This window comes from Apodemus sylvaticus, chromosome 8 (genome assembly GCF_947179515.1).
Source record: "Apodemus sylvaticus chromosome 8, mApoSyl1.1, whole genome shotgun sequence".
Lineage (NCBI taxonomy): Eukaryota > Metazoa > Chordata > Mammalia > Rodentia > Muridae > Apodemus > Apodemus sylvaticus.
In genome coordinates this window covers 100,236,854-100,261,782 of record NC_067479.1, presented here as the reverse complement: position 1 = coordinate 100,261,782, position 24,929 = coordinate 100,236,854, and the positions used below count along the sequence as shown (strand labels likewise).

The 24,929-nt window shown below is 40.5% G+C and overlaps 1 protein-coding gene and 1 pseudogene across 1 annotated transcript; both read right to left on the bottom strand.

Annotated features, from left to right (window-relative positions):
* Positions 1–12,418: 12,418 nt before the first annotated feature.
* Positions 12,419–16,704, bottom strand: LOC127690824 (ral guanine nucleotide dissociation stimulator-like; annotated as a pseudogene).
* Positions 16,705–17,170: 466 nt separating this feature from the next.
* Positions 17,171–18,675, bottom strand: LOC127690526 (ral guanine nucleotide dissociation stimulator-like). The gene is made up of 3 exons (XM_052189895.1): positions 18,499–18,675; positions 18,175–18,371; positions 17,171–17,474 (listed from the first exon to the last, which is right to left on the bottom strand). The coding sequence occupies exons 1-3, from the start codon at positions 18,673–18,675 to the stop codon at positions 17,171–17,173; spliced, it is 678 nt and encodes a 225-aa protein (XP_052045855.1).
* Between the last annotated feature and the right edge of the window lie 6,254 nt (positions 18,676–24,929).

Below are 24,929 nucleotides of genomic sequence, written 5' to 3'. Positions count from 1 at the left end.
TTATTATTATTATTATTATTATTATTATTTTAGGGAGAAAAAAGGAAAATCTTTTTATTTTTTTATTTTATTTGATTTTTTTATTTACATTTCAAATGATTTCCCCTTTTCTGGTCCCCCACTCCCCAAAAGTCACATAAGCCCCCTTCCCTTCCCCTGTTCTCCCATCCATCCCTTCCCACTTCTCTGTTCTGGTTTTGTCTTGTACTGCTACACTGAGTCTTTCCAGAACCAGGGGCCACTCCTCTGTTCTTCTTGTAGCTCTTTTGATGTGTGGATTATGTTTTGGGTATTCCAGTTTTCTAAGTTAATATCCACTTATCAGTGAGTGCATACCATGATTGATCTTTTGAGACTGGGTTACCTCACATAGTATGATGTTCTCCAGCTCCATCCATTTGCCTAAGAATTTCATTAATTCATTGTTTCTAATGGCTGAATAGTACTCCATGTCCATTATTAATGTGTGGGGTTTGATATGTGACTTAAGCTTTACTAATGTTTTGTCAACAAATACAGATGCTCTTGCATTCTATGCATAGATACTTAGAATTGAAATGTCATTTTGATGAATTTTTCTTTTGATGATCATGAAGTGTACTTCCTCATATCTTTTGATTAAATTCAATTGAAAGTCTATGTTGTTAGATCTTAGAATGGCTATTACAGTTTACATCTGGGATCTGTTTGCTTGGAAAAACTTTTTCCAGCATTTTTATCTTATGTAATTTCTACCTTTGATGTTCAAGTGTGTTTCATGATGGCTCCTGTTTTCACAACCATTCTGTTTGTCTGTCTTTATATTGGTTAACTGAATCCATTGATGTCAAGAGATATTAATGACCATTGATTATTAATTCCTGTAATTTTGATATTAATAGTGATACTGTGTGGGTTTGTGTGTGTGTGTGTGTGTGTGTGTGTGTGTGTTTCTTCATTGGGTTTTGATGGTCTAGAATTATTTATTTCTGTGTCTTATTTGTTTTGTGGGAGATTATTCAATCTCTTTAGGTTTGAGTTTTTCTTCTATGTTTTATAGGGCTGTAATAGTAGACAGACTTTGTTTAAATTTGATTTTGTCATGGAATAACTTGTTGTCTTCTATGGTGATTGAAAATTTTACTAGTATATTATTCTGGCCTGAGTGATCTCTTAGTGTCTGCAAGACATCTGCCCAGGAAGAGCCTTCTGTTGAGAAGTTTGTGCTTTCTTTATTGCTTTGATTTCAATTTCCAGGTCTTGAAAAGTTTCTCTCACTCTCACCTGTTTGTTAGCTTTCTTGACATTAGTTGAGAAATGTATTGTTTCTTCCAATTGTTTGGTTCTTTCTTCTTCAATTTATTTATGTGATTTTCTTCATTTCTTCTTTACAAACCTCTATCATCTTCATAAAGTTGGTTTTAAGGTCATTTTCTTGTGCTCCAAATGTTCTAGTCTTGCTGAATCAGAAAAGCTGTCTGTGGTGGTGCCCTATTGCCCTGGCTATAGCTGTGTTCTTACACTGGTATTCAGACATCTGAGTTTGGGTTGATTATAGGTCTAGGTGCTCATTTCTGAGTTTGTCTTTGCTGGGTTTGTGTTTTGTTGCTTGATTTCTGTTTCCTCCTCAGCTTCTGGGCTTTATGGCCTGGATGTCTTTTGGCTTGTTTGAACTCTGAACCAAGTTGGGGGCTTGACTTCAGGATATTTGCTTTTTCTTTGATGTATCAGGGACTCTGAGCAGCTGAAGACTGCCACAGTTGGTGGTAGGAGCCAGCCAATGGGGCAGATATGGAGCTAGCAGGGAAGTGGAGGTAGAATGAGTCTTGGGGAGACAAAATCTAGGTATTGGGTCAGTTCAGCTGTCTGGTGTGTCACTCACCTCTCCTTCCTTGAAATGTCTTTATAATTGATGCACATATACACACATGTGATTGAACCCTACTATATACATTTTGTTTTATAAAGTGTTTTCTTGATAATGTCCTGTTCACCCTCATTTTTATTAATTTTTCATGCACTCAGTGCCAAATGTAAGAATTAATCACCAAACCAAAGCTTTGAAAAAATAATTTAAGAGTACAATCATTTTTCTTATTAACATATTTAGTTAAGTTTGCATTTTATGTAACATAGAACTAATACTTTTTTCATTTTAATGTTGCTATTACATTGGTGCAATGCTATTTATTATAGAGATATCATTCCTCCAAAGAGGGTCTTGTTTTCTGATTGATTTGCTTGTCCATATATGTACCATTTAATATCTCATGTTCCTTTTATGCACTGTATGTATCTTTATGCCAGTACCTCATTATTTAATTTATATAGCTTGGATATGAAATTTGAACTAAGAAAGTAAAGGTCCAGAAGGTTTTAAATTTTTGCGTTGGCTTACCTATTTAGTGTCTTGAAAAATTCTTTTTAAGTCTGTATTATCCATTTCTTTAAGAATGGCTATTGGAAGGTTCTGTAAAATCATGTTTGTTGTGACACAATTTACAACATCCAAGATATGGAATCAGCCTAAATGAGCCTAGTAAACAATAGGTTAAAAAATTCTGGTAAAATTTTTATAGTGGAATTTTATTTAGCCATAAATATGAATAAAAGAATAATATGTACAGGGAAATAGATACAATTGTGGATAATTATGTTAAGCAAAAGAAGTAAGATTTAGAGACATTTTTCTCAAATATAATGCAGATTTTCAAATTTTCATATATAAAACATGAGTGTACATAAAGGCTGATTGTAAAGACCAGAGAGGAAGCAGAAGAAAGGTCATAGTAGTGTGAATAACAAAGTACATATATAACGCACATGGCAGAGTAAAACATTACATTGTACACCAATTTAAAAATAGATGTTAAGGAGTGGATCCTCTGCCACAGGGATCCATACCCAAATAGCACAGGGAGAGAGCTATCCTAGTAAGAGTACCAACAATCCTTGAGTGCAGGGAAAGCCACCACTGCTGCTCACAGTGACCCACCCAGAACCCTCACGACAGGGGAACCTAGGAGAAGCCTGGGAAATGAGCCTTCCAGTTTCTGTCTATGCCAGCTGAGCTGATACTCTACTACGGGAATCCATACCAAAATAGAGCAGTGAGAAAGCTGGTCTCCCAGGAGAACTGACAAACCTATGATCACAGGTATTACTACTATTTAGGTTCAGATTCATGGCCCAAAAGGAACCCTCCCAAAGCCATCAGTTCACAGGAACCAAGGAACAGTTGGGAACAGGAACCTTATGATTTCTGTCTGCACCCCAGAGCTGACCCTGCACAACAGTCTTTCATACCTAAATTCTTCCCAGAGAGAACTGGTCTCCCAGGAGTACTTACACAGACTTGCAGGAGGGATAAGCCACAGTCAGAGACAGCAAGACCACTAACACCAGAGATAACCAGATGTGAAAGGCAAGGGCAAGAGCATAAGCAACAGAAATCAAGGCTACTTGACAACAACAGATCCCAGTTCTCACACCACAGAGAGTCCTAGATACCACAACATACCAGAAAAGCAAGACTCTGATTTAAAAATCACATCTCATAATGCTGATTGAGTACATTAAAAAGAACATAAATAAATACCTTAAAGAAATATGGGAGAACATGGGTATACAGGTAGAAGCCAGCAAAAGAAAACACAAAAAAAATCCCTTAAAGAATTATATGAAAGCACAACCAAAGAGGTAAGGAATTGAACAAAACCACCCAGAATCTAAAAATGGAAATAGAAACAACAAAGCACAAGAGCCTGGGCCACAGCACTCGGTAGCCAGGAAGTGCAAGAGGCCTGGTGTGCACATGGAGGCAGACTGGGAGGACACAGCCAGTGTGCTCCAGTGGGTCAGCCCCACAGAGCTTAGGTTCCAGTCCCGAGGCCTCTGGCAGGAGCCTTCATATCTCCGCTTCGGGATCCAGAATAGCCTGGGCTACAACACCACATCTATCTCCAGGCCCTGCAACAGGCCAGAGGGGCACCAGGGAGGCCGGCTGGGAGGAGTCAGTGTGCTCTGGTGAGTCCAGCAGGCCCTGGGCAGAAGCCTTCAGGTGTCTGCTTTGGGATCTGAACAGCCTGGGCCATAGCACTCAGTCTCCAGGAAGTGCAAGAGGCCTGGTGTGTACCCAGAGGCAGACTGGGAGGACAAAGCCAGCATGCTCCAATGGGTCAGCCCCACAGAGCTTAGGTTCTAGTCCTGAGGCCTCTGTTGGGAGCCTTCAGATCTCTGCTTTGGGATCCAGAACAGCCTGGGATACAACACCACTTCTCCAGGCCGTGCAAGAGGACAGAGGGACACTCTGGAGGCTGGCTGGGAGGAGTCAGTGTGCTCTGGTGAGTCCAGCAGGCCCCGGGCAGGAGCCTTCAGGTGTCTGCTTCCAGATCTGAACAGCCTAGACCACAGCACCCTGTCTCCAGGCAGTGCAGGAGTTCAGCTGTGCACCAGAGACCAGCTGGGATGAGGCAGCTTGCACTGGTGAGTCCAGCATTGACAACAAGACCAACTAACACCAGTGAGAACTAGATGGCAAAAGGCAAATGCAGGAACGTCACTAACAGAAATCAAGGCAATATGGCAGCATCTGAACCCATTATCCTTTAACAGCATGTCCTGGATACCCCATCACACCAGAAAAACAATATTTGGATTTAAAATCACTGGTGGCGATGCTGGTACAGGAACACATGAAGGATATACTTAAAGAAATTCAGGAGAAAATGGATGAAAAGTTAGAAGCCCTTGCAAGGGAAACACAAAAATCATTGAACGAAATTCAGGAGAATACAAAAACCAATAAGGAGGAAATGCAAAAATCACTTAAAGAAATGCAGGAGAACTTTGGTCAACAGGCTGAGGTCATGAAAGAGGAAACACAAAACTCTCTTAAAGAATTATAGGAAAACACAAACAAGAAAGTGAAGGAGCTAAGCACAACAATCCAGGATCTAAAATCAGAAGTAAAAACAACTAAGAAAACTCAAAGGGAGACAACTTTGGAGATAGAAAACCTTGGGAAGAAATCAGGGGCCATAGATGCAAATATCAAGAGATAGAAGAAAGAATCTCAGATGCTGAAGATACCATAGAAACCATATTCTCAACAGTTAAAGAAAATGCAAAATGCAAAAAGCTTGTAACCCAAAATATCCAGGAAATCCAGGACACAATGAGAAGACCAAACCTAAGGATTATAGGCATAGATGAGAGTGAAGATTTACAACTTAAAGTGCCAACAAATATTTTCAATAAAATTATGGAAGAAAACTTCCCTAACCTAAAGAGAGAGATGCCCATGAATATACAAGAAGCCTACAGAACTCCAAACAGACTGGACCAGAACAGAAATACCTCCTGTCACATAATAATCAAAATACCAAATGTTCTAAACAAAGAAAGAATATTAAAGACAGTAAGAGAAAAAGGCCAAGTAACATATAAAGGAAGACCTATCAGAATCACACCAGACTTCTCACCTGAGACTATGAAAGCTAGAAGGTCCTGGGCAGATCTCAGGCAGACTCTAAGAGAACACAAATGCCAGCCAAAACTACTATACCCAGCAAAATTCTCAATCACCATAGATGGAGAAACTAAGATATTCCATGACAAAACCAAGTTTACCCAATATCTATCCACAAACCCAGCCCTACAAAGGATAATAGGAGGAAAACACCAATACAAGGAGGGAAACTTCACCCTGGAAAAAGCAAGATAGTAACCTTCTTTCATCAAACCCAAAAGAAGATAACTAATCAAATTTAAAAAATAACATCAAAAATGACAGGAAGTAATAATCATTATTCCTTAATATCTCTTAACATCAATGGGCTCAATGCCCCAATAAAAAGACATACACTAACCAACTGGATATGTAAACAGGGCCCTACATTTTGCTGCATAGAGGAAACACACCTCAGTGTCAAAGACAAACACTACCTTAGAGTAAAAGGCTGGAAGACAACTTTACAAGCAAATGGTCTCAGGACACAAGCTGGAGTAGCCATTCTAATATCAGATAAAATTGACTTTCAACCCAGTGTCATCAATAGAGACTCTGAGGGACACTTCTTGCTGGTCAAAGGAAAAATACAACAAGAAGAACTCTCAATCCTGAACATCTATGCTCCAAAGGCAAGGGCAAAAGAAACTTTAAGAAAGCTCAAAGCATACATTGCACCTAACACAATTATTGTGGGTGACTTCAACACTGCACTTTCCTCAATGGATCAATCAGGAAAAGAGAAACTGAACAGGGACACAATGAAACTAATTGAAGCTTTAGACGAATTAGATTTAACAGATATATATAGAACATTCTATCCTAAAGCAAAAGAATATACCTTTTTCTCAGCACCTCATGGTACCTTCTCCAAAATGGACCATATAATTGGTCACAAGACAGACCTCAACAAATATTAGAAGATCGAACTAATCCCATGCCTCCTATCAGATCACTATGGAGTAAAAGTGGTCTTCAATAGCAACAAAAACAACAGAAAACCCACATACATGTGGAAACTGAACAATATTCTACTCAATGATACCTTGGTCAAGAAGAAATAAAGAAAGAAATTAAAGACTTTTAGAACTTAATAAAAATGAAGACACAACATACCCAAATCTATGGGACACAATGAAAGCAGTGCTAAGAAAAGAAAATGGAGAGAGCATACACTACCAGCTTAATGACATATAACTATCTCCTGAGAGGCCCTGCCAGAGCCTTACAAATATAGAGGCAGAGGATAGCAGCCAACCATTGGACTGAGCACCATGTTCCCAATAGAGGAATTAGAGAAAGGACTAAAGGAGCTGAAGGAGTTTGCAACCTCATTGGAAGAACAACAATATCAATCAACTAGAGTCCCCAGAGTTCCCACAAGAAGTTAGGCCATCAACCAAGAGGTACATATGGCTCCAGCTGCACTTGTATCAGGAATGCCTTTTCAAGCATCAATGAGAGGAGAGGTCCTTGATTCTATGAAGGCTCTATAGATGCCCCAGCATAGGGATTGCAAGGGAAGGTAGGGAAGGAGTGGAAGTGGGGGATGGGATAGTAGTTCCCTGAGTGGGGGCAAAACTGGAAAAGGAAATAAGATTTGAAATATAAATATATTCAATAAAAAAGAAAGGCTTGGTGAAAGGAACCTGATATAGCTGTCTCCTGAGAGGGCCTACCAGAACCTTATAAATACATGTAGGGTGTTCCCAGCCAACCTTTGCACTGGGTGCAGGGTCCCCAATGGAGGAGATAGAGAAAGAACTAATGTAGCTGAATGGGTTTGGAACCCCATAGGAAGAACAGCAATATCAACCAACCAGATCTCTGAGAGCTTCCAGGGACTAAGCCTCCATCCCAGGAGTACACATGGCTCTGGCCATATATATATAGTAGAGGACAGCCTTGTTAGGCATCAATGGGAGGAGAAGTTCTTGGTCCTATGAAGGTTTGATAGATGCCACAGTGTAGGAGAATTGAGGGCGGGAAGGTGAGAGTAGGTGGGTGGGTAGAGGAACATCCTCATAGAAGAAGAGGGATAGGGAATAGGAGATGAAATTTCTGGCAGAGGGGGAAACCAGATAAGGAGATAACACTTGAAGTTATTTTAAATAAATTAAAATAAATAAATTGTGTGTGTGTGTATGTGTGTGTGTGTGTGTGTGTGTGTGTGTGTGTAATAGACAATTCTTCAGAGGTGGGAACTAGTCAGTAAATACTTGAGTAGATTATTGACTGACAATCCTATAAGTGGTCATGGAATCCTGGGCAGTGCCCTCTTCTAGTTTACTCTCTCATCATGGTGTGCTTTCATCCCCATCCTGGTGTGAGAATGAATGAGGACATGCTACAAAATCAGTGGTAGCAAATGGTACAGGTGGCAGTTCCTTTCATTCCTGAAAGATACTTCCATGTTCTTGGAAATGTTCAGAGCTCCCTGCTACTGTTATATCCATGACCACACATTTTACTGTCTTTATTTTTGTTGATAAATGTATAGAGGACAATGTAAGGTGTCTCCTTTTGTTTGGGACATAATCACTACAAAGACCAGACTGAATTCAAACTCACAACTCACAGAGATCCATCTGCCCCTGTCTTTTGAGTACAATATTCTTTGGCATTAAACCATGTATTCTAAGTCAAAAAAAAAAAAAGGATTCACTCCCTGAGATGGACATATACCTAACACTGCTTGGATGACCAAGAACTTTAGACTAGATAGTTCAACAGACCTAGGATAAATGTAAATACTGCTGTTCTACTAAAGAACCAGAAATAAATGATTCCTAATGATCTGTTATACTCACAGCCTTCTCAACCATCATGAGAGAATCTTCCTCCTGCAGCAGATCACAAGACATAGAGACCTAGAGCCAAACCTTAGGCAGAGTTAGACACGTTGGAACACTCAGTTCTAAATTGGAGAAGTGGTCTCATGCACCCATCCTTAACCTAGGATTAGCTCCAATTGATGACCTAGTTTGAGTTTTCTCTAAGAGAGTCTCTATGGAAACAAACTACTCTTTTATATTAAATATTTCTCATTTATATTTCAAATGTTACACCCTTTTTCTTTGTTTCCCCTCAAAAAACTCCTTATCCCATTCCCCATAACCCTGCTCATCAACCAACCCACTCACATTTCCATGTCCTGGTTCCCATTTACAGGGGTATCGAGCCTTCACAGGGCCAAGGGCCACTACTCTCATTGATATTCGACAAGGCCATCCTCTGCTAAATATGCTGTCAGAGCCATTGGTCCTTCCATGTGCACTCTATGGTTGTGGGTTTTGTCCCTGGGATCTCTGAGGGTACAGGTTGGTTTATATTGTTGCTCCTCCTATGGGGCTGCAAATTCCTTCAGCTCCTCAGGTCCTTTCTCTTGCTCCTCTATTGAGTATCCTGGGCTCACTCCAATGGTTTGTTGAAAGCATCCCCCTCTGTATTTGTCAGGCACAGTCAGAGCCTCTCAGGAATCAGCTATATTAGGCTCTTTTCAGCAAGAACTGGTCGGCATCCACAATAATATCTGGTTTTGGACACTGTATATGGGATGGATCCCCAGGTGGGACAGTCTCTGGAGTCTTTCCTTCAGTCTCCTCTCCATACTTTATTATTGTATCTCCTCCCATGGGTGTTTTGTTACTTCTAAGAATAGCCATTTGCTGAAAGCAATCTACAGACTCACTGCAATCCCCGTCAAAATACCAATTCAATTCTTCTTAGTTAGAAAGAGCAATTTGCAAATTCATATGGAAAAACAAAAATATAGAATAGCAAAAACTATTCTCATTAATAACTTCTGGGGGAATCACCATCCCTGACCTCAAGCTATACTACAGAGCAATTGTGATAACAACTGCATAGTATTGGTACAGTGATAGGCACCTGAATCAACTGAAGAGAATTGAAGACCCAGAAGTGAACCAACATACCTATAGTTACTTGAGCTTTAAAAAGAAGTTAAAATAATGCAATGGGAAAAAAGACAGTATTTTCAACAGATGGGTCAGTTTCAACTGGCCGTTAGCATGTAGAAAAATGAAAATCAATCCATTCTTACATGCCTATACAAAGCTCAAGCCCAAGTGGACCAAGGGACTAACTCCACATAAAACCAGATACAATGAAATTAAGAGAAAAGAAAGTGGGGAAGAGCCTCTAGCTCATTTGCACAGGGGAAATGTTCCTGAACAGAACACAAAAAGCATATAAGATCAAGAACTGATGAATAGGACCTCATAAAATTGGAATTCTTTTGAAAGGCAAAGGACACTGAATAAAACAGGAAACAATAGATTGGTAAAAGATCTTTACAAATTCTACATCCAGTATAGGGCTAATATCCAAGATATTGAAAAGAACTACTCTTTTTTTTAATTCGATGTATTTTTTATTTACATTTCAAAATGATTTCCCCTTTTCTGCACTCCCCCCCCCTCCCAGAAAGTCACATAAGCCCTCTTCCCTCCCCCTGTTCTCCCATCCACCCCTTCCCACTTCCCTGTTCTGGTTTTGCCCTATGCTGCTACACTGACTTTCCAGAACCAGGGGCCACTCCTCCGTTCTTCTTGTACCTCATTTGATGTATGGATTATGTTTTGGGTATTCCAGTTTTCTAGGTTAATACCACTTATTAGAGAGTGTATACCATGATTGATCTTTTGAGACTGGGTTATCTCACTTAGTATGATGTTCTCCAACTCCATCCATTTGCCTAAGAATTTCATGAATTCATTGTTTCTAATGGCTGAATAGTACTCCATTGTGTATATATACCACATTTTTTGCATCCATTCTTCTATTGAGGGATACCTGGGTTCTTTCCAGCTTCTGGCAATTATAAATAGGGCTGCTATGAAAATAGTGGAGCATGTATCCTTATTACATGCTGGAGAATCCTCTGTGTATATGCCCAGGAATGGTATAGCAGGATCTTCTGGAAGTGACATGCCCAGTTTTGTGAGGAACCGCCTCCCAGAGTGGTTGTACCAATTTGCAACCCCACCAACAGTGGAGGAGTGTTCCTCTTTCTCTGCATCCTTGCCAACACCTGCTGTCTCCTGAATTTTTAATCTTAGCCATTCTAAATGGTTTAAGGTGAAATCTCAAGGTTGTTTTGATTTGTATTTCCCAAAAGAACTACTCTTAAGTGCAGACCTCATGTTCATCAGATGGCCAACAGAAAATGAACCCATTTCAATCTGTGGAGGCTCTTGGTCTCACAATGTCCTATCAGGACTGTATTGTAAAGCTTTTATATTTCATTATTTATATATTGAATTTTTCTTATTTTACTCAACATGTCTGTTGTTATTGTGGCTGCCTTGTTAGTGTTTTTATGCCATTCCTGTTCATCTTTGTGTTTTATGCCTTTTCTTAGCTGTGCAGAAGGAGTTTCTGAGGTCCTTACCTTAGCTGAAATGCTGGTTGTAGTTGCTGTCTTCTAGGGAGGGAGAATCTATTTGGCTTGAGGATATGACCAGTGGGAGACTGACTCTACTTGTACACTAATTGAGTGGCCACATACCTATTCCCACATGATCCATATTAATTGGATGTTAAGTGTAAATGAAATAGTAATAATAATCAATTATTAACATAAATAAATAAATTAGTAAGTAAATCAATAAATACCAGAATGGCATCTGTTGGGAAGCCATGGGTTGAGTAGATGGTAGGTATTTAGGGGTAGATGCCATCAAAATACATTGTACACCTTAAGAAAAGTTTTCTTCATTTAAAGAGAGCATTCTGACCCATTCAAAATCTTCTTCCCAAAGTCACTAGAGGCCACCTTCCATCTCTCTATCTGCATAAATGTACTAATTACAGAAATTTTTGCCTAATTTTAGACTTGTGTTTGGCTTCTTAGCTTAGCACAGTAACTTTGAAACTTGATTATAATGTAACATGAGTTAGAACATACTAAAATATTGTTTATCTACAGAAGACCAATTGATCTGTTTGGATTTCTCATTTTAATTCTTTGGGAGTTTTACACATCATTAGAGGAGCAAAGTCATAGTAAGTTTATATTTTTAAAGAACTGACCACATAATTCAGAATATAGATAAGGCATTCTACATGTATCCTAGAAATATGCCATGATTCTATGATACTTCATTCTTGACAACACTTGGAATTACTGTGTGTAAAAGTACAGCCAGTACAATGTTAATCGAATTGTTACCACTAGACTGAAGGGGTATCACTTTTCAGATTTAGTTTGAAATTTACTGAAAGGCAATGTTGAAAATTATTACGTGCACTTTAATAGTCATGTGTATACCTTCTTTAGAAAAAGTACAATTGAAAATTTTATTTATTATAAATTAAGCATGACATTTAATCCTTTAAAATACTTAGGTTGATCATTTAAATTTTTTTGTTCCTAAGAGATTTTTGAATGAACTTAAAAATTTTATCAAATAGAATATTTGTAATTTGCAGGTATTTGATCTCATTATTAGACAATGTAAAACAAATACTAACAATTTATTAAAGCAAATACTTAAAATAAACACATTGAAAAGATCAGGAGGAGGAAAAGGCTATTTCTCAGGGGAGGAGAAGGCTGGCTGTGGAGCTGGAACTGCTGCTGAATTAAAATCAGGAGCAGATCCTGAGGTTCAGGAGTAGCAGCTAAGATATAGAATAGACTCAATTTGATGACCAGAGGTGACAGGACCATTCTCTGAATAGCTTGGCCCATTGTAACAAGCAGGAGATAACTGAAAGATATACTGTATCTATGGATACTAAGACACAGTTCCACAGCTGTTGTCAGTTGTGTTGGCTTGACTGCTGCTGCCACACCTGGCTGCAAGTACTCATACATCACAGAAACTTCTAGAAGTAATTCTGCTGTCCAGACTTGGTGCACAAGTTGGATCTGGCTCCAGATCTCCTGCTTTCCCTTCCATTTTAAACCCATTGAATCTCTGGATCTGAGCATCTGTGTCTCCCCAGATCTCAGTCTTCCTCCTCCTTTTCCTCTGAATGCTTGACCTGTTCTTGCTGCAACTGGGTGAGTAGCATATTGACATGGTCGATAAGATCTGAGTGTGGCATGTACACACTCAAGTAGGCCTTCACGTATTTCAGAGGGAAGAGGTCTAAGGGATCACAAAAGTCCTCAGGGTTCTTGTCCATCCATGTGTAAAGGAAGCTACAGAGGGTGTTCTTTACTTGTTCATCCTCTTCAGAATAAGGGCTGAAGTTTGCATACCTAGAAAAGACGAGAGAGAATGTCACCTTTAATGTTCCATGACTCCCAATTAATATTGGCAGTTCCTGGTGATCTCAGAATTATTAGTACACCTGTATAGAGTCGGTGCTTTCAATATATCTGTGCAAAGGTTGAACACAAACATCTCTATTCAGACATCTCCATGGTCACATGGTCCCCTGGATTATCCTTCATGAACCTCTACTTTGGACACATTTCTATTGGGTACTCCAATATTTCTATAGCCTCTTAGGCCTCAGATATATTGTGTGAAGGATAAAGTCCCTCTTTGGGTTAGAGGAGAAGCTACATCTATTTTAAGATTTCACTTTTGGACAGGCCAGTCTTTTGAACCCAGCCTGAAAGAAGACATCTTCTGAAGAGAGAGGAGAGGAGAGAGAGAAACACAGAGAGAAACAAGAAAGAGAACAAGAAAGAGACAGAGAACCAGAGAGACAGAGAAAGAGTATGAGAGAGACAGAGAGACAGGGACATAAAAAAGAGACACACAATAAGACAAAGAAAGAGACAGAGCAGAGGGAGACAGAGACAGAAAGAGACACAAAAAGTGAGGACAAGAGAGAGACAAAGTGAGAGAGAGAGACAAAGAGAGAGAACAAGAGAGAGGGAACAAGAGAGTGTGAGAGACAGAGAGACAGACAGACAGACAGACAGACAGAGACACACACAGAGAGGGGGGGGCGGGAGAATCCTGAACCAACAAGAGGATCTGAGAACTGTGGGCTTGGAGATGGTCACTCGCCTCATAAACAGCAGGTCCAGAACGTGTAGGGGTGTGGCAAAACTTCGGTATTTGGAAAGAAAGGCAGAGACAAAGAAGGGGTCCCCTTCCTGCAGAGAAGGCACCAGGTTGTTGACCAACTTCACCACAGTCTCTGCACTGACATGTGACACTCTACGGGGTTCCTGTAGATCCATTGGAGCAGAAGCTTTCTCACCCTGAGGAAAGATCAAGGCTAAGGTTTCAAAGGGGCACAGGTCTGCAACATTCTGATTGGTTCTTCATTCCAAGGTTTCTTGAATTCTTACTCTGCCAAAACAGAGAGAAACATGAGTGGTTACCTGGTCTCTGCTGTCCGGATCTTGGTCTTGGTTGCCTTTGATCAAGATTTTTCCCTTTCTGGAAAATGGCCATAGGCGTTTAAGGCAAGAGTGAACCCTGTGCCTCCAGACACTGCCATGGCCTTCCTTTTTGTCTTTCTTGATGCCTGAGCCTCGAGGAGTCCAAGGAGAGCTTTCTTGAGTTCTTTGTATCTCACTTGTGTTTTGATTATAGCCATTTTGGCATAAGATGGAAGGAATCTCAAAATCATTTTGTCTGCATTTCGCTGATGGCTAATGATGTTGAAATTTTCTCTAAGTTCATTTCCTTAAGTGAGCTTTTACTGTTGAGAATGCCTGGTTAGATCTGTATTGTTGGTGCAAGTCTCCCCTGCCCATAGAGCTGCAGAGGGAAACCATGGAGAGGTTTGACTGTGGGTATCCACACTCCAAGAGTGGGAAAGTGCAGTGAGAGAGGTAAGAAAGCCAAAGCTGGTTTGTTTGGCTTTTGGGCATCTAGTCATCTATAGAAAACTTAGCATGTTTCCAAGAATGAAACATAAACACTAACATAGCTGCAAAACCTTGGATATACAATGGTGTCCAGTCTGTGACATGTGCATGTACTACTGTGACACAAATGGTGGGAGTAACCAACAGATATCTGACACTAATTAAGATTCACTCCCTGAAAGAATCTTCACCAACCCTAAATCCGACAGAGGGCTAATATCTAATATATACAAAGAACTCAAGAAAGTAGAACCCAGAGATCCAAATAACCCCATTAAAAAGTGGGGTACGGAGCTAAACAAAGAATTTTCACATGAAGAACTTCAGAGAGCTGAGAAACACCTTAAGAAATGTTCAACATCATTAATCATTAGGGAAATGCAAATCAAAACAACCCTGAGATTTCACCTCACACCAGTCAGAATGGCTAAGGTCAAAAAATCAGGAGACAGCAGGTGTTGGCGAGGATGTGGAGAAAGAGGAACACTCCTCCACTGCTGGTGGGATTGCAAGATGGTGCAACCACTTTGCAAATCAGTCTGGCAGTTCCTCAGAAAACTGGGCATGTCACTTCCTGAGGACCCTGTTATACCACTACTGGGCATATACCCAGAGGATTCTTCAGCATGCAGTAAGGACACATGCTCCACTATGTTCATAGCAGCCCTATTTGTAGTAGCCAGAAGCTGGAAAGAACCTAGATGTGCTTCAACGGAGGAATGGATACAAAAAATGTGGTATATTTATACAATGGAGTACTATTCAGCCATTAGAAACAATGAATTCATGAAATTCTTAAGACAAATGGATGGAGCTGGAGAACATCATACTAAGTGAGGTAACCCAGTCTCAAAAGATCAGTCATGGTATGCACTCACTGATAAGTGGATATTAGCCTATAAACTTTGAATACCCAGGACATAATCCACAAATTAAATGATGTCCAAAAAGAATGGAGGAGTGGGCCCTGGTTCTGGAAAGACTCATTGCAAGAGTATAGGAGAATTCCAGAACAGGGAAGTGGGAAGGGGTAGATGGAAGAATAGGGGGAGGGAAGAGGGCTTATGGGACTTGCGGGGAGTGGAGACCCAGAAAAGGGGAAATCATTTGCAATGTAAATAAAAATAAAAAAAAAGATTCACTCCCTGAGATGGAAGCCATAACTGACAGTGCTTGAATGACTAGGAGCTTGAGAATAGATAGCTCAGAGACCTAGGGTAAAGCTAAATACTACTGTTCTAATAAGAAACAGTAATAAATGATTCCGAGTGATCTGTTATACTCACAGCAGTGTCTTCTCAACCATCATGAGAGAAGCTTCTCCTGAAGCAGATAACAAGACAGAGACCAAAATCTACACCTTAGGCAGAGTGAGACACCTGGAACACTCTGTCCTAAATAGAAATAGCTTCATTCACACATCCTTGACCCAGGATTGTCTCCAAGTGATGACCACTTGCAGTTGAAAATTTACTTTCCTCTAACACAAGTCTCTAGGGAAATAAACTACTCTCACTTTTAATTAATGTATTTTTTACACTCCATATTTTCTCTTCCCCCCTCCCCATATACCCTCAGACTGTTCCACATCCCTTACCTACTCCCCAGGCCCCAGTCTCCTCATGGTTGTCCCTACTCCCCACCACACCAAAACTCTAAAATCCTTGGGGCCTCTGGACTCTTGAGGGTTAGGTGCATCATGTCTGAATGAACACAGCCTCAGGAATACTCTACTGTATGTGTCTCAAGGGACTGATAATATGCTTCCTGTTTGGTGGTCCAGTGTCTGAGGGACACCGTGGGTCAAGACTGAGGATGCTGGTCCTCCTAAAGGGGCACCCTTCTACTCAGCTTTTTTCAACCTTCCCTAGTTCAACAACAGGGGTCAGCTCTTTATGACCATTGGTTGGGTACAAATATTTGCATTTGACTCTATCAGAAGCACCTAAAGACATGTTCAAAGTCCTAACTGATCAGAGAAATTAAAATCAAATTGACTCTGAGCTTCAACTTTACACCATTCAGAATGGCTAAGATTAAAACCTCAGGTGACAACATATGTTGCAGAGGATGTAGAGAAAGAGGAACACTCTTCCATTGCCGTTGGAATATCAAACTAGCACAAACACTCTGGAAATAAATCTGGAAGGTTAAAAAATTGGAAATTCTTGCAGTACAGGTCATTATACCCAAAACATGGACCAACCTGGCTTGTGATTGTCAGAAGTTGGAAACAATCTAGATGCACCATGACAGGAGAATGGATGCATGAATGTGATTAATTTACACAGTGGAAAACTACTTAGCTATTAAGAACAAGAACATACTGAGATTTGGAGGCAAATGGATGGAACCAGAAAATATTATCCTGACTGAGGTAACTTACACTCAAGTTATTTGATCTCATTATTGCCCAATGTAAAACAAACACTAATAATTTATTAAAACCAATACTTATAATAAATACAACATTGAAAAGAACAGAAAGAGTAAAACTTCAATTTCTCAGGGGAGGGGAAGGTTTGCTGTGGGGCTGGAAAAGCTGCTGAATTGAAATCATGGGCTGATGCCAAGGTACTGAGCAGCAGTTCAGATATAGGACACACAAAAATTCATGACCTGAGGTGACAGGGCCATTCTCTGAATGGCTAGGCCCCCGGTAGCAAGCAGGAGATAACTGAAAGATTTCTTATATCTACAGACGTTCTGAGACACAGGCTCCACAGCTGCTATGAGGAGTACTGACTGGACAGCTGCTGACACATCTGGCTGGAAGTATTCATGTGTCACAGAGCCTTGTGATGCTTCTTGTGTTCTCTAGCTCTGCTGCACAAGGTGGTTCTGGCTCCAGATTTGCAGTTTTCTCAGCTGATTTACACCCATTGAATCTCAGGATCTGAGGATTTGTAAATCCCCAGATCTGAGTCTTCCTCATCCTCAGATTGTAAATCCTTGGCCTTTATTTTTTGCAACATGGTCTGGATCCTGTTGACACGGACACTAAGATCTGAGTGTGCCATGAAGACAATGTAAGAGGACTTTAGATATTTCAGAGTCAGCACATCTGTGGGCTCACAAAAGTCCTCAGGGTTCTTGTCCATCCATGTATCCAGAAAACTACAGAGGGTGTTCTTTACTTGTTCATCCTCTTCAGAATAAGGACCAAAGTTTGCATACCTAGAAAATATCAGACAGAATGTCAACTGTAATACACAATGCACCCCACCAGATATTAGCATTTCTGGCTGGTCTCATAATTATTAGTTCACTTTTACATGTTAGGTGCTTTCATTATATCTGTAAAGAATATGAACACATGTAACTCTAGTCATATATGTCCATGGTCACATGAGACCCTAGATTATCTTTCATGTATCTCTATTTTCTATACTTGTCTATCAGGTTCTCCAATATTTTAGAACCTCTTTTACATGTGCGAAAAGTACATTCACCAAGGCCTCAGAAATATTGAGTGAAGGATGAATTGTTCTTTCAATGTAGATTAAATATCTAGATCCATTTTAAGGTCTCAGCTCTGTACAACCTAGTCCCTTGGAATAATCCTGGTAGAAGAAATTACTTATTTCATGCTGCTGATTAGTGGTATTTATGTAGACAATAAAAGTTTTGGAGGGAGACAGAGAGACAGGCAGAGAGAGATGGGGGGGGAGAGAGAGAGAGAGAGAGAGAGAGAGAGAGAGAGAGAGAGGAGAGAGAGAGAGAGAGAGAGAGAGAGAGAGGAGAGGAGAGAGAGAGAGAGAGAGAGAAAGAAAGAAAGAAAGAAAGAAAGAAAGAAAGAAAGAAAGAAAGAAGAAAGTTTGGAATCCTAAACCAAGATGGAGATCTGAGAACTATGGGCTTGGAGATGGGCACTCACTTGACATGCAACAGGTCTAGAGCCTGTAGAGGGGTGACAAATCTTTGGCATGTGGACAGGCAGCCAGGGAAAAAGAAGGGGTCCCCTTCCTGCAGAGAAGGCACTAGATTGTTCCCAAGTTTAACCACAGTCTCTGAACTGTTCTGTGATTCTCCATGTAGCTCGCTCACATCCTGTAGAGGGGAAGTATTCTCACCCTAAGGAAAGATTAAGGTAAAGGTTTAAAATGTGTGAAAGTCTACAACATTTTGATTCGTTCTTCTCATTCCAAGGTTTCCTGAAGCATTACTCTGCCAAATACAGAGGAAAAACCCAACTGGTTACCTGGTCTGTGAGGTCCAAGTCTTGATTTTCTTTGGTCAAGATATTCCTATTTCGAGAAAAAGGCCACAGGCATAGAAGGCAAGAGAGAAACCTGTGCCTCCAGATGCCTCTATTACCTTCTCTGTTGTCTTTTTTGAGGCCTGAGCCTTGAGGAGCATGAACACAGCAAGAGAACATCCTGCCTTCTCTAATGTCTCTGACAAGTGAGCCTGCAGGGCTTGCTCTAACCAGTGGGTTGCCTGGTAACCAAGGTTCTGCATTGTGAGGTCATCCTCTGTCCTTTCTTCAACAGGACTTTCTTAAAGGGCTCCTTACTCCTCCTCCCACTTCTCAGGTGCACATATCAACACAGGTATATATGTGTTTCCCATTCCACCGCTCCCAGGTATCTGGATATAGGTTTTACCTCAGCTTTGGAATCAGATTCCCTGCTGTTGACCAGCATCTGTAACCCTAATCATAAACTCAGCCCTAATTAAAACAGCCAATCATAGACCCTAGCAATGCTTCCTTGCTTTTTTGGGCCCTTGTATGTGGACTGTGTGGAATAAGATCACAGGCATACCTGTGACACTCACCAGCCCCACAATGTCACCATTCTTGCATAGGAATTGTCTTTCCCACAATCACATTCCATGGCCATGATCCTTTTAGGGCTTAAGTCCAGAGCTTTGCATCTCTCTACAGACAAGTGGCTTAGCCACAACTACCAGCTTACAAAATAGTAGCTGTCAACACAGGACTCTTTCAGATGGCTTTCATCTTACAGTGCTTCCTCTTCCTCTTTAAACTCCTGCTTGAGTTATTTTCCTGACTCCAGTTATGGACTGTTACTTGTCACCTGCAAGAAAACTTTCTCTTGTCTTAGCAAGAGCCCTTGTGCTTGTTACAGCACCAGAAAGGCATTCAAACCCGGTTCACCAAATTTTCTCTATCCCCACACTGTGTTAGGAGACAGGCAAGCTCTTCTCTACTTCCTCATCCCTCTCCCTTCCTAATATCCAATCCCTTCCTCTATACTCTGTGTTAGCTTTTTCTGTGTTTCAAGTGGTCTTTTCTCTAATTCATTCACTGTCCTTCCCAGGTCTACTCTCTCCTTCACACAGAGTGACAGGGATCACTGTTTAGCAAGTCAGTGATCTGAGGAGTCCCTGTCCTGTGCATGTGTTCAGAATTCCCTGGTAATCCAGAGTTGGGGTCAGTTGTATAGTTAATTACTATCTTGCCTCTGTAGCCCAAATGAAGTGTAATTTTTTTCTCATTGCTCCTTTACTGTTCTCTGTAGTATTTCCCCAGGTTCATTTTTTCCCATTGCCACAACTTTTTTATGATCTCTGACATGTGAACATGCATGTGCATACTACTTCCTACAAAAACACTGGAAAGCATGTGCTGAGATCGTTCTTACACGTTGTATGTGCATTTGTGCATGTGTATGACTATAAATACATGGAAGTGCTTACAAGTTTATGAGAATGCATACGTGCTTACATACATGTAGGCAGGCTTCTGTGGGTGTATAACCATGTGTGTTGGTTGGTCTCTATGTATGCCTTTGTAGAATGGAATTACTTTTTACTGGTAATGTCAAAAGCCACAAATCCTAAAACCTGACTTAACATACACAGTCCTGAGCTGTATCCCCGGATTGATAAAATAAATGACAATAGATAAACTCTTCTACCCTCGGTGATTGTATGCCTATAACCAGGTGTTGAATTTAATCTATTGGTAATGGGAATAGGGACATCTAAGTTCATAGGATACACATTTGAGGAGGCCATGTCAACTTGATAAGTTTGAAAATATCAGCACATGAAAATCCTATGACTAGAAGAATCTTCAGGTCACAAGCATGTAGGATCCTGAACATGTCATCAAGATCTGAAGACACAAAACTCCCATAGCTTCCCTACAGGGGCACCACGATATTTGTTTTGTAAATGAAATTGTGATTTAAAAAAGCAGTGGAAACCTAAATTTTACCATTGACCTACAGAGATTAGGAGTTAAATACATTGCCTATAAGGCTAAGGGCATCAAAGCAGTCATATAGTTAATAAAAATGGTGGACTTCCAAAAGGGCTGGATTCTTCATAGACTTGATCTACATAAAGCATGGTAGTGCAAAAAAAAAAAGATCTGATAAATATTTTTCTTCATTGGTAGCTACTCAAATTTCCCAAATTCCTACTGCTCTTGAGCCTGAAAATTTCAAATCTTGATAAGGGCATGTTCATGCCAATGCTATAGGCCCTTCACCCATTTTGTATTTGTCAAAGCCTATCAACCAGAAAAGAGGGGAGGGAAACTTCTTAAAGACCATTACAAATCACAGCCACTGAATAAACACCAGACTTTGGTATTCTTTTATGCATTCTCTCTCTCTCTCTCTTTCTCTCTCTCTCTCTCTCTCTCTCTCTCTCTCTCTCTCTCTCTCTCTCTCTCTCTCTGTGTGTGTGTGTGTCTCTCTCTCTGTGTCTCTCTATCTCTGTCTCTCTCTCTGTCTCTCTGTCTCTCTCTCTCTCTCTCTCTCTCTCTCTCTCTCTCTCTCTCTCTCTCTCTCTCTCTCTTCACCAGCTCCATCCCCATCATCCCAGCAGCTCCTCCTCCATTCATCTTCACAACATTGTACAATGCCCATGTATATTTACCAACCATGGCTTTTTTCTTTTAAGGCTAAAAGGTGCTTCCCAGTGAGGGGAGCGTGTCCCATGGACAGGAAACAGAGTATGAGACATCCTCTCCTCCCAATAAGAGTTAAGAATCCATAAGATGAAGTGACACAACTGTTGTACAGGCCCTGAGGGCGTAGGTCAGTCCCATGTAAGCTCCCTGGTTCCCATGCAAGCTGCCTGTTTGACAATTCAGTGCCCATATCCTTTGGGATCAAGTTGTCTGAATAGTTTTTTTTTAATTTGTGAAGTTCTTTACCCCCTCTCTCTTCTACAGTACTTCCTTACCTCTTCAAGAATTTCTCCAAACTCCATCTAATGTCTGGCTGTGTGTCTTTGTATTGGTTTCCAACATTTGTTAAGTGAATGCTCTCTGATGACAATTGGGTTTGGACCAATCTGTGAATATATCAGAACAATATTAGGAATCTTTTCATTGGCCTTTTTCTATTCCAGTTTGGTTCTATCCTGTCTCTGTGTCCATCTGTGTCTGTGGACTGTCCAGGATCTTGTTCTTGGTTCTCCATGCATTGCCAGGCGTGAACTCAAGGGGGTCTCAAGGGGGTGAAGACATTGTTCAACCACTTTCACAATTTCTGTGCCATTTTACTTCAGCATATATTGCTGGCTGTAAAAAAAAATGTAGGTGAAATGCTTTTTTAGCTGTCCTGGAAGTCTAATCTTGCCACTGGAAGTTTTGCTGCTTACAAGAGATAGCTCAATATCCCCAACTAGTAGGAATCTTAGCTGTGGTCACCCTCATAGATTCCCATTAGTCTCTATTGCACTAGATTTCTAGCTTGTCCCAGATATACCCCCCCCCAATTCTAATTAATTCTCCTAGTACTCTCTTCCACTGTACTCCTCTATCAGATTTCTCCCTTTCCCATCCCTACCCTTTATTTAGACCCCTCCTATAACTATATCCCCCCAATACAACCAAGATGTCTGTTCTAATTCCCATTCACAGTGAGATTCAAATGTATGTATCTTGAGCCCTCCATGTTACTTAGCTTCTCTGGGTCTCTGGATTGTTACATAGTTATTCTTTACTTGAAAGGTAATTTACACATATAAGAGAGTTCATATTATATTTATCTTCGTGTTCTATCCATTTGCCTGGATGGACCAACATGCTGATTTTAACTGCTGTGTAATATTCCATTGTGTAAAAGTCAAATAGTTTATTATTTATTCTTCAGTTGAATGACATTAGGTTGTTTCTAGGTATTACCAGTAAAGTTTGTATGAACATAGTTTAGCAAGTGACCTTCTAGCATGATGCTTTTTCCTCCTGAGAAACCAATGTGTTGACTTCCACAGTAGCTATATAAGTTCACACTTCTACCAGGAATGGAAAATTGTTCCACTCAAGGATATCATATACCCTTGTAGATAGACGCTCTCAGTTGTGTTTTCATTTTAGCCATTTTGGCATAAGATGGTAGGAATGTCAGAATCATTTTATCTGCATTTCCCTGATGGCTAAGGATGTTGAAATTTTCTCTAATTTCATTTCCTTAAGGGAGCTTGTACTGTTGAGAATACCTGTTTAGATCTGTAGTGTCTGTGTAAGTCTAAACTGCACCCAGCCTCTGGGCATGGGAGCTGGAAGGGGAAAACATGGAGAGTTTGACTGTGGGTATTCCACACTCCAAGTGTGGGAAAGTGCAGTACAAAATGTGAGAAAGCCAACGCTGCTATTGCTTGGCATTGGGGCATCTAATCACTACTAGAATATTCTGCATGTTTCTAAGAATGAAGCATAAACACTAACCAAGCTACCAAACCTTGGATATATAATAGTGTTTAGTCTCTGACATATGCATGTACTACTGTGACACAAGGATGGTAGGAATAACCAACAGATATCTGACATGATTTAAGATTCACTCCACAGGTATGGAAGCCATACCTGACACTGCTTCTATGATGAAGAGCTTGGGACTAGATAGTTCAGAGTCCTAGGTTAAAGCTAAATACTACTGTTCTAAGAAGAAACAGTAATAAATGACTTCCAGTGATCTGTTATACTCACAGACCAGCGTCTTCTCAACCATCATGAGAGACACTTCCTCCTGAAGCAGATCACAAGACAGAGACCCAAATCTTGACCTTAGGCAGAATGAGACACCTGGAATACTCAGTCCTACATTGGAGATATAGCCTCATGCACCCATCCTTAACCCAGGATTATCTCCAGTTGATGACGACTTACAATTGAAATGTTCCTTTCCTCTAATACAGTCTCTAAGGAAACAAAATACTATCATTTTTAATTAATCAATTTATTTTTTACACTCCATATTCTGTCCTCCCCCTGGGCCCTGTCCACTCTCAGACTGTCCCACATCACATACTTTCTCCCCAGCCCACTGCCTCCTCATGAGTGTCTCTAATCCCTACCACACCAAAACTCTATACAACTTTAGGTGCATCATGTCTGAATGAACACAACCTTAGGAGTCCTCTACTGTATGTGTCTCAAGGGACTGATATCAGCCGGTCTAGGCTTCCTGTTTGGTGATCCAGTGTTTGTGGGAGTTTACGGGTTAAAATTGAGACTGCTGGTCCTCCTAAAGGGACATCCTTCTACTCAGCTTGTTTTAGCCTTCCCTAGTTCAACAACAGGGGTCTGCTCTTTCTATCCATTGGTTAGGTACAAATATCTGCCTTTGATTCTATCAGAAACACCTAAAGATATGTTCAAAGTCATTAGTGATAAGAGAAATGAAAATCAAAATGATCCTGAGATTCTACCTTATACCAATCAGAATGGTTAAGATCAAAACCTCAGGTGACAACATATGTTGCAGAGGATGTGGAGAAAGAGGGACACTCTTCCTGTGCTGGTGGAATATCAAACTGGCACAAAAACTGGGGAAATCAATCTGGAGGTTCCTCAGAAAACTGGAATTATATCTACCTGAAGACCCAGCTATGCCAAGCTTGTGTATGCACCCAAAACATTGCCCAAACTGGCTCAAGATCATGTGTTCTACTATGTTCATAGTGGACCTATTTGTGATTGTCAGAAGCTGGAAACAACCTAGATGTACCATGACAGAAGAATGGAAGCAGAAAATATGGCTCATTTGCACAATGGGACACTACTCAGCTATTAAAATCATGGCCATCCTGTGTTTTGCAGGTCAATGGATAGAACTAGAAAATATCATCCTCACTGAGGTAACATAGACCCAAAAGGACATGCATGAATTACAGCTATGGAACTGGAAAGGAACCTGAGGAAAACAAGGTTCAGTGACAGGCTCAAAGTAGGATCCAGCACAAGGGGTGGTCCCTGACATTATTACTGAGGCTATGGAACACCCACAAAGGAGACCCAGCATGACCATACTCCAGAACACCCCCCCCCCCCGCAAAAAAATCTTAAGTGCAGTCCTCATGGTTATCATCAGATGGCCAACAGAAAATGTATGCATTTATATCTATGGAGGATCCTTGTCTCATAATGCTCTATCAGGACTGTTTTGTAATTTACTTTTTATATTTCATTATTATTTATTTATTGAATTTTTCTTTTTACTCTACATGTCCTTCGTGTATATATTATGGCTTCTAGGTTAGTGTTTTTAATGGGATTACTGTATGTCTTTGTGTTTTATGCCTATTCTTCGCTGTGCAGAAGGGCTTTCTGTGGTCTTTATCCTAGCTGAAATGCTGGTTGCAGTTGCTGTCTCCTGGGGAGGGAGCATCAACTTGGTTTGAGGATATGACCAATGGTAGATTATA

Coding starts and splice junctions, on each gene's coding strand:
- LOC127690526 (XM_052189895.1), bottom strand. CDS start 18,675: ATGTTCTCTTGCTGTGTTCATGCTCCTCAAGGCTCAGGCCTCAAAAAA. Junction 18,372..18,498: donor ACTTGGACCTCACAGACCAG/GTAACCAGTTGG, acceptor ATCTTTCCTTAG/GGTGAGAATACTTCCCCTCT. Junction 17,475..18,174: donor CTAGACCTGTTGCATGTCAA/GTGAGTGCCCAT, acceptor GATATTTTCTAG/GTATGCAAACTTTGGTCCTT.